Source organism: Tiliqua scincoides, chromosome 5 (genome assembly GCF_035046505.1).
Source record: "Tiliqua scincoides isolate rTilSci1 chromosome 5, rTilSci1.hap2, whole genome shotgun sequence".
In the NCBI taxonomy this organism is placed as follows: Eukaryota; Metazoa; Chordata; class Lepidosauria; order Squamata; family Scincidae; genus Tiliqua; species Tiliqua scincoides.
The window spans coordinates 79383811-79400183 of record NC_089825.1 but is presented as its reverse complement, the minus strand read 5'-3'; the positions used below and the strand labels follow the sequence as shown (position 1 = coordinate 79400183).

Sequence of the window (16373 nt, the reverse complement as noted above, 5' to 3'; positions counted from 1 at the left end):
GCTTTCAGCCTCTTCCTCTTTTTTTGGGTGGTGGAGGAGAGGGGGAAGCGCAGCAAGAGAGCCTGGCTGGCTTCCCTCCCTCTCCACCGCCTGGAGACCACACGTTGCCTTCCAGCTTGAAATTGACCCGCATGAAGCTCCTGCTTCCAGCTTTTCTAGGAAACTGACCCATTGGATGCTACTGGAAATTGACCAGGCGCCCAGATCTAGGGAGGTTGCCAGCAGAGCTGACCACGGTGGTGGTGATGCTGATGATGAGAGAGCCCCAGAGGAGAGGTGTTGAGAAGTCACCTTGATGGGCGACCCCCCTCCCCATCAGCGCAGCTCTTTCGCTAACTCAGCTCCCATCGCACCCCAGGAAGCAAAAGCATGGACAAGCAGCTTGGTTGACCCAATGCCTTTGAGGAATCCTTCATTAACACGTGTTGGAAGTTCCTGGAACCAGCCCCCATTCACTTCCCTCCTCATTTGGTTGAGGTGAAAGTTGTGGTGTGTCTTTTGACTCCCTATGACCTTTTCCCCCCACCCCTCTCCAGAAAAAACTAAATCTGGATATTTTTATTTTGTAGTGCTCTTTGATATTTTTTGGTGTAAGCTTAAAATCTCAGGATGGGCAATGCAGCTAGCAGCATGGAGATGTCTCCAGCAAAGGAAATTAAAAGCCAACCGACGGCCTCTTCGCCTCTGCCCCCTAAACAACCGGCACCCCCAAAACAACCTATGCCCAGCGCCGAGGAACTGGAAGAACGATTTGCACATGTACTGGTAAGTCTCTTACAAACCCTAACTTACACCCCTCTTTAATGCCACCCTCTTTCCCCCACCCATCATTCCAGTTCTGGGGTGTGCAAGCTCTTGAATACAGAAGGGCAAACAAGAGCCACAAGGGAGTAAAGTCATACTTGTAATAGGTGTGGTGGTCGAAAGAGTGATAAGAGGTGAATTCCACCCCCCACCATGTGTGCTTATGGTAAACTGGGGGTTCAGCTAATTCAGATTACTGGTAATGAACACATAACCCAGGCAGTGGGTGGGTGGGAAGGAAGGTTTGTTCTGAATTATTTTATTTAACATTTCTGTACCTTGTAACACCTGCTGCTGCATCCAAATGGAAAAACCAACACAATAAAATGGTCAAAATTAAGAGGGGTTTAGATGATCTGGTATCCACACCCTGTCTGGAATGGGAATCCTCCTCCAAGTTAGAGATGTGTGACTATGGAAGAAGGGTGGAGAGATGGCTCTAGATTCATTCATCTGGAGTGGGGGTGGTTCTTGTGCAGATCAGTCTCCCTAGGGAGGTCAATTTTTCTGTATCAGTGTTTGCAGAGACCAATCTGTTGTAGTCTGCAAAGCGGACTACATGTTCTGCCACACAGCTAGTGCTACATAATAAGTTCAGTTAGAAGCAACAGACCCTCAGATGTCCCCCTATATGTTCCACAGAGTAATGCCTTCACCTCCAAGGGCACTGACCTTTGCAATGAAAATCTTAAGAGGCCTTGCTCTGAGTTTGGTCTTGTCAGATCTCTGGAAAAACACCTTGGTTACTCCTTCTGTTTCTTAGATGTATCAGGGCCAATCTTCTAGCATGGCCCTTTGGGGACTATGAAACTAGGTAGACTTACAGAACCCATAAGCTGATTATGGCTCTCTATAGTCCCATACCCAAACACGAACACGCCTCTTTTCTTTTGGATCATGCTTTCCTCCAAAATGGTGATCATTACCTGCACCTATGCCCATTACTAAGAAATTAGTTTACATTTTAAGTATCCTAATATGATCTGTGCAGCCGTATCACTTGTGGTGGGGGAGGGGGAAGGCGGAAAGACTCAGTTTTTCAGCTCTGTGCTTCAAAGACATGTTGGCGTTGTGAGTCTGGTTAGTAGCTCTGGCTCTCTTTCGATACCATGAAGGTCTGGATCGTCTACCATGAAGGTGACAGCTAACAAAATTGGAGAGTTGATCCATGGGGGTCCTTTCCTTGAGGAAGGGAAGTCTGCTCTCTTTTGGTCTTGTGAGTACATATTTCTGAACTCCAAGGGTTGGAAACATGTGCTCACAATTGCTCAGAGTGGATTTCTCCCCCCTTTACATCATCTTAATTATGTTGTTGCAAGGAGGGCCCTTGGAGAATGATTAAAAGCTTGAACTCCTCCCTCCAAAACCTTTCAGTGCATCAGTGAAGATCAGAGGGGACTGTTCGTTCTGGATCAAGCAATGTGCAAACATGTGATTTTGGGTGTGTGGCATGACAGCATGAGTTAAATTGCCAAAATGCTGAATATATATTGTAACCAGCTCACTCATTTAAAAAAAAGTCTGATATTTCACATGTCATAGTTAACATAAAATAAAATAGTTAACATAAAATAAAAATGGGGTGCTTTGGAGACCTTTGGAATGGTCCCTGCATCTGCCTTTGCAGACAAAGCAAGAGGGTAAGGAGCATTGAAAGCAGTTGACTAGTTTCGAAACCATGCACCCAACAGAGACTAGGATCTATCAAGATTAAACTGCAGCAGGAAAGCCCTCTGACTGCAGAGAAAACCCAACATTCTCCATCCAGGACCTTTAAGTATAACTCAGTAACTGCACCATACTATGCTCAGAGGTCCAGCATAGGCAGCTGTTGCTCTGTAGGTCTTGGAAAATAAGAAGCATAAAGTAGTACAGGGTTTTAATGGGGTCATTTTCTGTTGGTTAGGATGGGGATAAGCAATCAGTAGCCCTTGGCCAAATCCAGCCCCCTCAGATATACCATTTGGCCCTTCATTAACTTTATTTATTATGCTTTTATCCCACCCTTCCTTCAAGGAGCTCAGGTTGCCATTCAAAGAAAACTTCATCCCGTGTTATTCTCACAACAGTCTTGTGAGGTAGGATAAGCTGAGAAACAGAATGGCTGGCCCTAAGTCACCCAGTAGGCTTCATTGCTGAGGGGAGATTTGAACCTGGGTCTTTCTGGGGCCAAGTTTGCTGCTCTAACTACTGCCCCATAGGTAAGAGGAGCATATGGCTGTAGCACCCCTCTTATTTGTTTGAAATATATTTTTGCTCCACACTTTCCTCTCCTCTTAGGGAGGCACTCAAAGCAGCTTATAATAATAAAGAAAAGGCATTAGAAACAGAAACGAAAACAATAATTAAAAAGCATTAAAAAGTCATTTGCAGCAGCAGATACACTTAGGAAGAAGCCCTAGAGACCCTAACCCGCTCTGACATCCTCTCTGCAAGGCATAGCCTCTTCTTGATGACCAGGTTCTAGGAGGCATCTGCAAGAGCTGCAGCTCAGATTGCATTTGTAATCCAGGGAAGAGTTCCAGATAACTCAGAATGCATGCCTGTTCCCAAACCAAAGAAGCCAGGAGCCAGTTAACTTAGGGTGCAATCCTAACCAACTTTCCAGCACTGAGGTAAGAGCAATGCAACTTCAAGGTAAGGGAACAAACATTGCCTTACCTTGAGGAGGCCTCTGTGACTGCCCTCCAACTGCAGGATGCAGCACATGCCCCATTGGGACAGTTATGCCACTGCTGGAAAGTTGGTTAGGATTTCACCCTCAGTCCTCCTACAAACTGGGAAAGAGACACATTTCCAAGTGGTGCTCCTGTTGTGTTTAATGGGGGAGAGTGACTGTCCCTCTTCATTCCAGCATAGTGTTTTATTTTTTTTTTCTTAGGGGCTGTTTGATTATTCTTCTTCTGCTTCTGATTGTGAGCCCTTTTGGGATAGGGAACAAGCTATTTATCTGACTTTCTCTGTAAACCATTTTGTGAGCTTTTTTTTTTGTCGAAAGGCACTGTATAAACCACAACCACCACCGTCATCATCTAAAGTAGATGCTAATGTAGAACATGAACCAGGAAGCCTGGCCCAAAGGTCGTCTTGGCCATGGGCAAGCCAAGTAACTTAGGCAAGCCACGTTCTCTCAGCTTCAGTGCTTCCAGCCCAGTCTGCAATATGGGAATAATAATAGTGTCTTGTTCCAGTCGATGGACATCAGGGTTGCTGAGATCCTTTAAATTGACAATGATGTTTTTTGGAATTGACCCGGGAAGATTATTGGAGGCAGAACTTGGTTCTGAAATCTGTTTTCTCAGTGGTGGAGCCCACCTGGACAATTGCAATAACATCAATGCTGTTATGATGAATAATAAGATACTGTTATGATACTGTTATGATGAATAAAAAGATAATACTGCTTTTCAACAGAAAAAGTTCACAAAGTAGTTCACCTAGCAAAGTAAATCAATGAATGGTTCCATGTCCCCAATGGGCTCACAATTTAAAAAAAAATGCAAAAAAGACATAAGCATCATTATTAACAGCCACTGGACACACGCAACAGCCACTGGAAAAGACACCATGCTGGGATAAAATAGGACAGTTGCTTTTTCCTTGCTAAATATAAGAGGAGCACCACTTGAAAAAGTGCCTCTTTGTTGAATTAGCATTCAACAATCACATATACAAGTTTAAAATAACACAATTTTTGCTATGGAAAACACAAAAACGCATCAAAACAAAGAACAATAAAATGAACAAATGTAGCCATATCAAACTAGCCATTTGTGATTGGAGTTTTAAACCTTGTGCAAAGTCAGAGGGTGCGGGAATCAAGCATGCCTTCCGATTGGCACCACCAAGTGGCACCACCCATCTGAGAGGGTAGCAGAAAAGGCTTCCAGATCTCAAAGGGTGTGATTTTCAGGTAGAGCTGAGCTCAAGACACCCCAGAGTGGGCTCAGCATTTCAGTTAAGAATGTGGGCTATGAGCTAGGAAGTCCCCACTTTGAATCTAAGTCATAAACTCAGGTGGCCTTGGCAAGTCATCCTCGGTGCCTAATCTGTAATATGGGGACAACAATTGCACTGACAACATTGCAGAAGATAAACAATAAGATAAGGCGTTCTGGTCGCTGCATCTCAAAAAAGACATAGTGGAAATGGAAAAGGTGCAAAAGAGAGCGACTAAGATGATTACGGGGCTGGGGCACCTTCCTTACAAGGAAAGGCTACAGCGTTTGGGCCTCTTCAGCCTAGAAAAGAGACGCCTGAGGGGGGACATGATTGAGACATACAAAATTATGCAGGGGATGGACAGAGTGGATAGGGAGATGCTCACATAATACCAGAACCAGGGGACATCCACTAAAATTGAGTGTTGGGAGAGTTAGAACAGACAAAAGAAAATATTTCTTTACTCAGCGTGTGGTTGGTCTGTGGAACTCTTTGCCACAGGATGTGGTGATGGCAACTGGCCTGGACGCCTTTAAAAGGGGATTGGACAAGTTTCTGGAGGAAAAATCCATTACGGGATACAAGCCATGATGTGTATGCGCAACCTCCTGATTTTAAAAATGGGTTATGTCAGAAGGCCAGATGCAAGGGAGGGCACCAGGATGCAGGTCTCTTGTTATCTGGTGTGCTCCCTGGGGCATTTGGTGGGCCGCTGTGAGATACAGGAAGCTGGACTAGATGGGCCTATGGCCTGATCCAGTGGGGCTGTTCTTATGTTCTTAAGCAGGGCTAGATTTTGTCAGTGGGCAGGCTGGGAGCCCTAATTCGTGCTACCTTGCAGCTCATGAGGAAGAAAAGCAAACTATATGCTCCCCCACTTATTATTATGATTACACGTTGAGTATTCCTTAGCCCCTTATGCTAAGGAATACTCAAGGACTGCTTGGGACAGGAAGGTGTCTGGATTTTGGATTTGTTTGGATTTTGGAATAATTGCATAAATGTGAAAAGCAGCTCCTCTTGCTCTTTACACTGTTCTCCGAATGGGCATCTGCTGGTCTCTTCAACATTTTTCAACAATATCTGTACAGGCACACACCACACAACAGAGAATAGAACTTACAGCTGGTACCTGCACTGTATGTGGGGATGAGCACAAGACCTTCTTGAGTGTTTGCACTATAGAAAGTTTATTTTCTTTAAAGTTGTGGTCAAAACTGTCTGAATTTCAGTATAGTCCAGATTTTGGATGTCCAGATCAGGGGTCATCTACTTGTAATAACCATGCTGTCCTTCTGTAGTTTTTTTTTTTTCCCCACCTTGCTTTAGTTGTAACTTTATTTTTAGCTCATTGGAATTGCATATTGTGGGTTCATTTTGTTGTTTTGAAATTGTTGGAATGATGTTTTTTTTACTGTGCAAGCCCACTTGATCATCCTTTTAATGAAACAAAGACAGCAAACAAATATTTTAAATAAATGTAATTAAAATTAGACTATAAGAAGAACCGTGGTGGTTCAGATCAAGGGCCTCTGTAATCCAGCATCCCTTTTCCAAGACTGATCAGCCAGATGCCTGTGGAAGAAGCTCACAGGAGGGCATGATGGTAACTGCCTTTTCCTGTTGCTTGTCCTTAGAGGTGTACATTTCTGAACATGGAGGTTCCACTTAGTTATAATGGCTAACAAACTTTGATAACTCAAAGTCCAAATCCTAACTAACTTTCTAGCACTGGCATAGCTGTGCCAATGGGACGTATGCAGCAGTTGGGTGGCATTCACGGAGGTCTTCTCAAAGTAAGGGAATGTTTGTTCCCTTACCTTGGAGCTGCATTGCCCTTATGTCAGTGCTGGTAAGTGGGTTAGGATTGTGCCCTAAGCCAGTGTTTCCCAAAGTTGTACTCAGATTTTGAGACTGTAATAAGTAGTTGTGGGAGCGGAGCAGGGGGGAGACCCAATGGTACCACATCATTCATGGTGCCAGTGGCATAGCTAAGGAGGTGAGGGGGTAGCAGTTGTACTGGGCATCAAGCTTTAGGGGAACAACAAGCTGAGCTTGACACTAGTGATCAAAACTGTGAAAATCTTGGTATGTACGAATAATACCATCATGTTATATATCATTGGAAAGGTAATTTAATGCAGAATGCAATGAAATAAATTGCATTGAAATATCTGTATTCTCCCAAAAGTTATGGCCAATGAACGAGAAAATGAAAACACAATTGCCTTATGGAACAAAAAGTGGATTTTCTTAACTCAAAACTGATCTATGGGACTGATTGTTCTGAGAGCCAGTGACATATTATTATGTTATTGATATGTTGCAATGACTTGTTATCATGCTACAGCATGAAACCAATTAAGTGTTAGTATGAGTCAGCTCTCATTTCCACGTATCATAATACAGTTACCCCTGCTAACTGGGTAAAAAGCACTTTTTTAAGTTTTTAAAGTTAAGTTTTAACAACTTTTTAAAGTTGCCCCTCTTATATTTAGCAAGGGGAGAATAACCATCCCTCTTCACCCCAGCACAGTGCCTCCAACCTATCAGGGGCACACTTTTTATTTATTTAGTTAATTAATTTGATTTTGTCTGGGGGGAGGCTACAAATCTCCTTTGACCCCAGGTAGCCGATAGATGCCTTAGCTACGCCACTGACTTGGGGGAGGCAGGAGAGCAAGTAGGTGGCAAGCTGCTGGGGGGAGGAAGTGGTTTCCTCCCAATTTTCACTTTTAAAAAAGCCCAGGCGTGACATCATTTCTGGTTGTGACATCACTTCCGGGGCAACATTTTGAGCTTGGCACCGGACTACATGATCATTAGCTACGCCACTGCATGGTACAAGATGATTTAAAACTTACCTTGGGGGTCTTCCTGGCCTCTGGGAGGGTCCTGGAGGTTTGCAGTCCCCTCTGTGGACCTCCACGCTGCAGCAAATAGCGAAAACCAGAAGTGGGCTCCGATCAGCGCAAAAACCGCAAGTGGGCTTTGATCAGCAATCAGAACTATTTGCTGCAGCATGGAGGTCCACAGAGGGGACTGCAAACCTCCAGGACCCTCCTGGAGGCCAGTACAACCCCCCCTCACCATGATTGCTGAGGCACCATCGGGACTCTTATTTCTGGGCCACTCCCCTTAAGGGGTATGGTACTCTTTGGATTCTCCTGGTGAGACATAACCCACCAGTTCGGGGATCACTGGCTTATTTGAAAATGTATCCTTTTCTTCATGTTGAAAACATCACACTCCCATTGACGGCAGTCAGTTCCAGAAAAGTTGCCTCCCACTGGAGGTCTGCCAAAGCCTGAGCCTGAGTCATGGGCGATGTTTAAAAATTTAAGTAGGCTTTTAGTTGTTAGGGACATTTCAGTGTTTATCTGTATGTCCTTTGATGTTTTTATTTTTTGCAGATTAAATCACGGGGTGGGTCAGGTTGCTGCCTTGGGAGGGACGTGTCAAACATGATGACTTTCTGGTCTGTTCCTTCTTCATCATATTTGTCTCCTACCCTTCCTCAGAGAGGCTCAGGATGGTATATTTGCCCATTTGTTTTTCTTCAGACAAATCTGTGAAGCAGGGTAGGCTGATTGGGCCAAGGCCATTTAGGGAGCTGAGCAGAGATTGGCTTCTCTGAATCTCCCCAATGGTCCGGTATACTGTGCTGGTTCTGAAGTGTGGCTTTTAATAATATCGATCCTGAGCCTTGGATGTGGAGCAATAACTTTTTAATTGAGCAAAGGACGCTGTCTTAAACAGAGTCAGACTGTGGGGCCATCTAGTTCAGTACTGTCAACACTGACTGGCAATAGCACTCCAGGATTTCAGGCAAGGGTCTTTCCCAGTCTGAACCTGGGAAAGCATTGAACCCAGGACCTTCCACGTGCAAAACCTGGGCTCCACCATTGAGCTCAAATTCCTTACCCAATGTGTATTTTAATTTAAACCTATAGGCCTCTTCCTCTTGCTCACAAGGGGTTGTGCAGGATTCAAACCCAGGTCCTCTTGCACCCAGAGTGAGAATGATCGTTTATTTTTTTTTTTGTATTTTTATACCAACCTTCCTCCAAGGAGCTCAGTGTGGTGTATATGGTTCTTCCCCTCCTTTTGTCCTCACAACAACTCTGGGATAAATTGCTTTTCCACCAAAAAAAGTTCTCAAAGCAGTTTACATAGCGAATTGAATGAGAAAATGTTTCTCTGTCCAAAAGGGTTATCCCACTATTTTAAAAAGTTGAAATTAAATTAAAATGTAAATAAACTTAATTAATATTTAATTAAAAAAAAAAAAAAAACCTTTGGCCCTAGGTTAACAGTTCTCATGCAAATTATTAAAACAAAACAAAAAAATTCAACAAGCCACTTTGGGCTTATGGAACAGAGGGTTATAAATCTTTCAAATAAATAACCATTCCCCCCCAAGATATGCTCTGATTGGTAAGCTGCGGTTGCCTCCAGTAAACAACTGTGTTGTACTGAATAACCATGGCTGTCAAGTGTGTTCCATTCACAACTCAAAACCTGTCTGCAATCCAAGCAAGTTGGGAGAGAGATGAGAAAATGTGAGGTTTGCTTAATTTTCTTGGCACATACTGGACCCAAAAAAAGCCCTTTTCTCTCCTTGTCTTGGCTGAATCTGATTGCTGGGAATCCCGGTCTAAAGGCCTCATGCAGAGTTGCCAACTTCATCCCAGATGGGAACCCACCTTGGCTACCAGAAGTGCTTACAGCCCGGTGAAAGAGAAATCTGAGCTAGCACATTTTAGGCATTCCTGAAAGGCAAAGCACTTCTCTTCGTGGCTGCCTACCTTCCTCCAGGCTTAAAAATCTTCTCGGTTGCTTAATAAGTCTGCATGGGCCACTTAGCTGAAAAGTGCTGCTCTCAAGTTTTGTTTTTTAATGCCACATTGTTATTGGATAGGAAGATAAGCATCAATGATGTTGCAAGGTCTTTGAGCAGGGGTGAACTGACGGTGAGGCAACCGAAGCAGTTGCCTCAGGTAGGGATTGGTAGGTGGGTCATCCTAGGGTTGCCAGCCCTCCAGGACTAACCTGGAGTCTCTAGGAAGGTGGCCACTGAAAGCAATCCTGGACACTTTCACAGGACCTTCAGGAATTATATCATGTTGGAGAAGCACATCTGCAAGAATAGCTTCAGTCAGAATTGGCAATCATATGCCATCTGCCTGCCTGGCCTGCCGCCCAAGTTGTCCTGGTCCCTACAGCAGAGTGCCAGCCTCTTCCTGTATGTGGAAAGAAGAGGGGAACAGTGGAAGAAGAAGTGTAGAGGAGAGGAGAATGGTGGGCTAGATAGGCTTCTCCTGAGATACTCTAGGCATCTGAGAGGTAGGCTAGGTAGACATCTCCTGGAGGCAGCAGCAGCCAGGGCAGTGACATCATTAGATATTTGATTTTATCTGTAGACCGCTTTGTGAACTTTTAGTTGAAAAGCGGTATATAAATACTGTTAATAATAAATAAAATAATAATAATAATGTCCTGACATCACTTTCGGGTTCCACTTCCAAGGAGGCAGCACTGGTGGTGGCAGCAACCCTGTGATCCAGCCGCCCCCATCCTTCTCCTTTGGAGGCTCAACAGTAGCTTCCAAAAGAGAAGGAATGGGGGTGACAGCCAGACCACGGGGCTGCCAAAACATAGCGAGTCCCCATGATCTGGCTGCCCCCTCACTTCCTGCAGTGGTACTTCCCTTCAAGTGGCACGCAGGGCACATGTCTTACTTGCACCTCCCTAGATATGCCACTGACCTCCAGCAGTGGCGCAACCCAAAACATTACCCAATGTAGCCTTGAGTTTGCCACTGTTGCCGGGGGGGGGGGGGAGCCCCTTATCATGCTCCTCATGCAGTTTGTTCAGTTGTGGAAGTGCGGGACTTCCGGTTTTATTTAAAGGGACTGCATGAACGAATGAGCTCCTTCATTTGCACAGTCCCTGAAAATCAAACTGGAAGTCCCACACATTTGATGAAACTGTGCTGCTTTCTGCTTGCTTTTAGCAGATGGAAAGCAGATCAGTGCAGCTCATGTCTGTGGTTGAACTGAAGGGAGGTGGTGGCACAGCAGACTCAGGGTGAAGGACACCCCAAACCCACCACTCTCTCACCCCCTGCAATACGCTGCTGATGCAACTCACATCACCTAGCCCTGTAAGATGGGCTGCCTCTGCTTATCTCATCGCTTTCCCCTCCTCCACACTTTCTCTTCTGCTTCATCCCCATTTCTTTTCACATCCAGGAAGCCGGCAGAGGAGGAATAGGCACCAGGAGGTCTTGGACCAACCCTGGATCGGAGCTGCTAAGACTGAACTAGATTTCCTGGCAGGGAATCTGGCTTTTTTTGAGAATCTCGGTTTTAATTTTTTTTTTTAAAGCCCACACATTGTAAGTCCTTCTGGCTTTTGAAATGCTTCAGAAAATAGAAAAGTTTGAAGCAGCTCTAAAATATCATTTTGTGCAGAGTTGAAAAATGCAGCATGCATACTGAAGCCAGATAACCCAAATTCTGTGCCAAGAACAGCTGAATTGTGTGACCTCTACACAGCCTGGGAAGGAAGGTTCATCTGCATTTGTATGCAGAATTTGTTCTTTTGCCTCTTGCAAGGGAGGTGCAAAGGAGCCCCTTTTCCTGACTCATGAAAATTCTTATCCTGCCACCCTGATCCTATGGCACTGGAAATTTTCCTAGGCATTGCCTACACAGTCTATTTTTCGAGCCAGGGAGATGAGATTCAGTGCCAGGTATTTCTTGACTCCTTTTCACAATTCGTGTCAGAACCTGGCTCCATTTTGAGAGCCCCATCCATGGCTCTCTTGGACCAGGTTTGGGAAGAGCACTTATTTGACATGCCAAAGCTCCCAGGTTTAATCCCTGGCACTTCTGGGGAAGGCTGGGAAAAATCCCTGTCTAAAATCTTGGAGAGCCCCATCAGCCAGTCCGAGTACTGAGCTACAGGGTTCAATAGTGTGAGGGTGCAATCCTAACCCCTTGGTTGTTGGCATCCTTCAGTCTCGGAAGACTATGATATCGCGCTCTGAATGGTGGTTCTGGAACAGAGTGTACTCTCCAGTGCACGAAGCCTGCGTAAAGTAGATATGGAGGATAGACTGTTTCCCATGCAGCAAATTCCCCCTCTCCACATCGCTGGAATGGTCCAATGGAAAGGCAGAGGCCAATACGGTTGGTTCCAGCGGCGTTGCAGGAGTTGCCAGAACGTGACTGTGTTCAGCCTTGAACTGCCTCAGGGACTCCGGCTCCGGATTTTGCCCCGAGGTTGACTCCTGAAGCCTTTTCCATAACTGGATGTAGCCACAAGGCAGTGGAGGTTTGGGATCAGAGTTTTCCTTCTCTCAGATGAGCTGCCTTCCCAGGCTGACGAGTCCCATCTACCCAGTGGCTGTTTAGTCGCTTCTTACGACAAGTACAGCCAAACTGAGGGCCTATTCTTATCCCCAGCCCCCAGGGAAGCCCCTAGTGCTTTCCAGCACTGACATAAGGGCAATGCAGCTCTGAGGTAAGGGAACAATCATTCCCTTGCTTAGAGGAGGCCTCCATGAGTGACATCCAACTGCAGGATGCAGCACACATCCCACTGGCACCACTATGCCAGTGCTGGAAAATACTGACATAAGGGTTTAGGACTGCGCCCTGAATCAGTTAAGAGGCTGCTTTGGGTGTCCAGGTGCCAGCCTAGGTTTTTCAGTTGAGCTGCTGCAGCCCCTGTCTGTAGTCAAAGAACTTTGCTAGCATGACGAGCTCCATCTGGGGACTTCCCTGAAGTGAGGTGAATGTGGCTTCCTGGGTTCCCCAGCAAGCTTCATCTTTTCTGTGCTGCAATTCCCCCCCCCCCCAACTGCCAGCTTCTTGGCATGAAATTAAGTGGTGACTCAGTCAAGGACAAAGTCAATGTAAGACTGGACTGTGGTTGTATTTGTCCATCCCAAAAATAGCATATATATTTTTTGCTGAGCTGGTGCCAGATCACCATTCATTCTCCGCCCTCCACACAATTCCATTCCAAACCGGGGTGGGGGGGGGGGAATGGAGCAGGTGGGATGAGTATGCTGCCAGTGGCCATATTTTAAAAGTGGGGAACTCCAAAGCAGTTGCTTCAAGTGGGGAAACAAATCTCCAGAGTCTTTAAATATCTCTTATCTGCCAGTGCTTAAAAATCCCTCCACAATGACTCATCTTCTCTGGCCAAGAATTATGGAACCTGAAGAGACTGCACACCAATTCCACGTCCCAAGGAAACAGGACCGGCCCAAGACCTTTCTTTTGCCACTCCCTGAATTGGGAAAGAAAAGGGTGGAGAAGAGTGGTGAGCCGGCCCTGCAAGGGGAAGACAGTCACCTATCATCCTGCGTAATCTTCACTGAGTCTAGTGGGCCACAGATAGAGAGGAAGGACACTAGAAAAAGTGTTGGGTGAACAGACGGCTCCCGGTGATCATTGCAGCCAAGCCATTTATGAGATGGTAAAATTAGGTAGACTGAGAGTAGGTGAATGTTTCTCTTATTATCAACTTTTTGACCAGTGTAGCAATGGACCAAATGTATCAGTTTAAAATTGTCTTCAACTGGTGAGGCCTTCTCGTGTGTTACACTCATGTGAGGTGGGCAGTGATGTGTGAAAGGGCCTTTTTTTGTAGTGATTTACAGCATGAGGAACTCCCTGCTACAGGAGCCTTGGCTGGCTTCTACATTAAAAACATAAGAACATAAGAACAGCCCCACTGGATCAGGCCATAGGCCCATCTAGTCCAGCTTCCTGTATCTCACAGCGGCCCACCAAATGCCCCAGGGAGCACACCACATTGTTTGACAGCAGGTGAAAACAGCTTTTTATCCTGCAAGCTTTTAAAGGTTCTGTGGTTTTAGTGCTGTCTGAGGCTCTCATTGAATGATTATTTGAGGGCTGCTTACAGTAGGATGCTGTCTTTTTGTTGTTTTAATAGTTTTTTTTAATTATTATTTATGTGTCTGTTAGTGGCTGTCGACACCTCCAAACCGGAGAGGATAGGCAGGATATCAAACGATTAAAAAAGACAGTTAAATAAATGTGCTTCTTACCAAACCTGAACACCAATGCCTTTGTGTGAGACTGAAAAAAGTTCTAAATAACTTACAATTTAATAAATCAAAGTATCACTGTTAGAAGGAAAGACCATCTTCAATATTTTCATTTTCTTTTGCTATGATAGCACATCCAAACCAAAATAACTTGAAAAGAAACAAGTGTGGCTTTGACTTGTAATGGTACCAGTGTAACAGTACAATCCTATGCATGTCTATTCAGAAGTCCCATTGTGCTCAGTGAGGCTTAGTCCCAAGAAATTGTGTATATAGGATTGCAGCCGAAATCAATTAAGGCTTTAGTAATTAAAATTTAGTTGATTATTCTCCCAATGAAACTGAATAAAACAGCGGTAAAAGTGGAGGCTCTTCTGCTTGCCAGTGAAACTTGATCTTACCATTTCTTCAGATGATATTCAACAAATTAATAACACACTCGCCTATTTAGCCATTTTGCTTAAGAGACTAAGGCTGCAATCCTAACCACACTTTCCTGAGAGTAAGCCCCATTGAACAAAATAGGACTTACTTCTGAGTAGACCTGGTTAGGACTGTGCCCTAAGGGAACAATCCTAACAGTGCCCTAGACTGGTGCAAGTCCCTTGCGCCAGCCCAGGAGGGTTGCAAACATGCCATAAAGCAGTTGGCTGGGCCAGCAAAGGGATGTGCGCCAGCCAGCCTCCACACCAACCTGGGGAGGTAGGGTTGTGTTGGCCAAGCTTGACGGATGCAAGGGTCTGGGGAGGGCAGGGAGGAGGCAGGAGCGTCCTCCTGCGTCCTGCCAGAAGCGTTCTGGGGTGGGTGGAGGGCGTTCCTGGGGCGGGCAGGGAATGGGAGGCGGGGCTGGGACCCAGCAGATCCCAACCCTGTTCCCCAGGGAACAGATCCCAACCCTGCTCCCCAAACAGCGTGGAGTGGCTTGAAGCCGCTCCATTCTCCTTGGACTTGTGCCACCTCCTGAGGTGGCACAAGTCCAAGGAGACCCATTGGGGCCATTGTGGCTTACCTGGGGGTAAGGGGAAGAGTTTCCCCTTGCCTCTGACTGAGATACTTCTAGCCCCAATGTTGTGCTGAATACAGTGCAGGCCTCCTGGCCTGCCTGTCCCAGTGCAAGATAGGATTGCACTGCACAAGTAGAGTGAAGATTTTCTTGGGCTCTGTGTGTCAACCCTAATCTACATTGTAATGCACAACCTGATCTTGAGGCGGCACCATGGCAGTGATCATGCAATTGCAGAACAAGGCTAATGTCATATTAGAGATAGGATAGACAGGGAGGCCTCTGGCTGGTATTAACTAGGCTGATCAGATCTTAGGGGGAAAAAAGGTTGGGCAGAAGGACCTGTGAAAGGAGAAGTCAAATGTTGGCTTGGACCAGTGGTGGCAAACCTTTTGGGCTCAGCGTGCCAAAAATTTAGAAAATGCCTAACTTGACTCTGCTGGCATGTTACCCCCACCAGCTGATTCTTTACAAAGATACTGTACAATTCCTTACAAAGAAGTGTAAAGAGAAACAATTCTTTACATATTCATTAAAAAAATAATACAGTCTAATCATGTGTGGTGCTAAGTATTATACAAAGAAACGTCAAATAATTACAAAAACGAAAACAAACTCAGTTGTTGTTGGGTGTTGGTGAATGCTGGCATGTCACCCAAGACATTGTGGCATGTTACCTTTGATACATGTGTCATAGGTTCACCATTGCAGGCCTAGAGTCTAGACCGATGCAGCTGATGGCCTGAGGAGGCAAGAAAGCATAAGAACTGGGTGGGTTTATATGTGCGTGTCCAGGAAGCGGATAGTATAGTTCACAGCCAGGAGTTGCCGAGGTGAGGATTCCCATGTTGATTTGAAATAACCAGCTCTATCTATAGCTGCAGGCCTCAAGACTGTTTTCGAATTTCATGTTGCCTGTCTAAGTCCACATATGTTACACAGTGGCGCACGCAGAGGAAATGAGCTCTTGCAAGTAGCTTCCGCCTTTCGATGGCTCAGCTCGGTTCTTGCAAAACTGTGGCCTATTTGCCAAGAATAACCCTGTTTAAGGAAATGTGGAGAGAGAAATAAGCCCTTTAGAACAAACTGATCACAACCAAAGCAAACGTCAGTTGGGTTCAGTAGGGACAATCCGAAAAAAGTTGTAGAGGGCTAAATCAGCCTTGGTACCAGTCATCTACCATTAGCAATGTAGGCTGGGAATGCCCTTGTGTCAATGGGGCAGTTTTTACAGTTACTTTTTGTTCTGTTTGGTGTCACCTTGAGCCATTCATTCAGTTTGGTGAGATGCTGGTTCACCCACCTTGTAATGGTGGTACTAACTGGTAGACTAATGTACAGATCACACATGCACTGGACCAGCCCAAGACCTTCTGAGTTGGCATTCCAAGTGCTGCCCCCTTCCCCAATGATGTGCCAACCTCTGCTCTTTCCACTCTCCAGTGTTCTCGCTCAGGACTCTCCTCCCCTCCACATTTCCTCTTCCTCTCTGTCCCCCTCTTCCTTATCAATCCCGTCAGTAGATGGAGAAGGAGC

General features: G+C 45.5%; 1 protein-coding gene across 2 annotated transcripts in view; it reads left to right on the top strand.

The window, feature by feature from the left end:
* Positions 1-259: 259 nt before the first annotated feature.
* The window catches only part of FMNL1 (formin like 1), a 100198-nt gene continuing 84084 nt past the window's right edge, over positions 260-16373 (top strand). For both annotated transcript variants that reach the window (XM_066626997.1, XM_066626998.1), the window contains exons 1-2: positions 260-477; positions 570-765. In XM_066626997.1, the coding sequence (XP_066483094.1) occupies positions 610-765 (156 nt within the window). In that variant the 5' untranslated portion in view covers positions 260-477; positions 570-609. The remainder of the gene's footprint in view (positions 478-569; positions 766-16373) is intronic.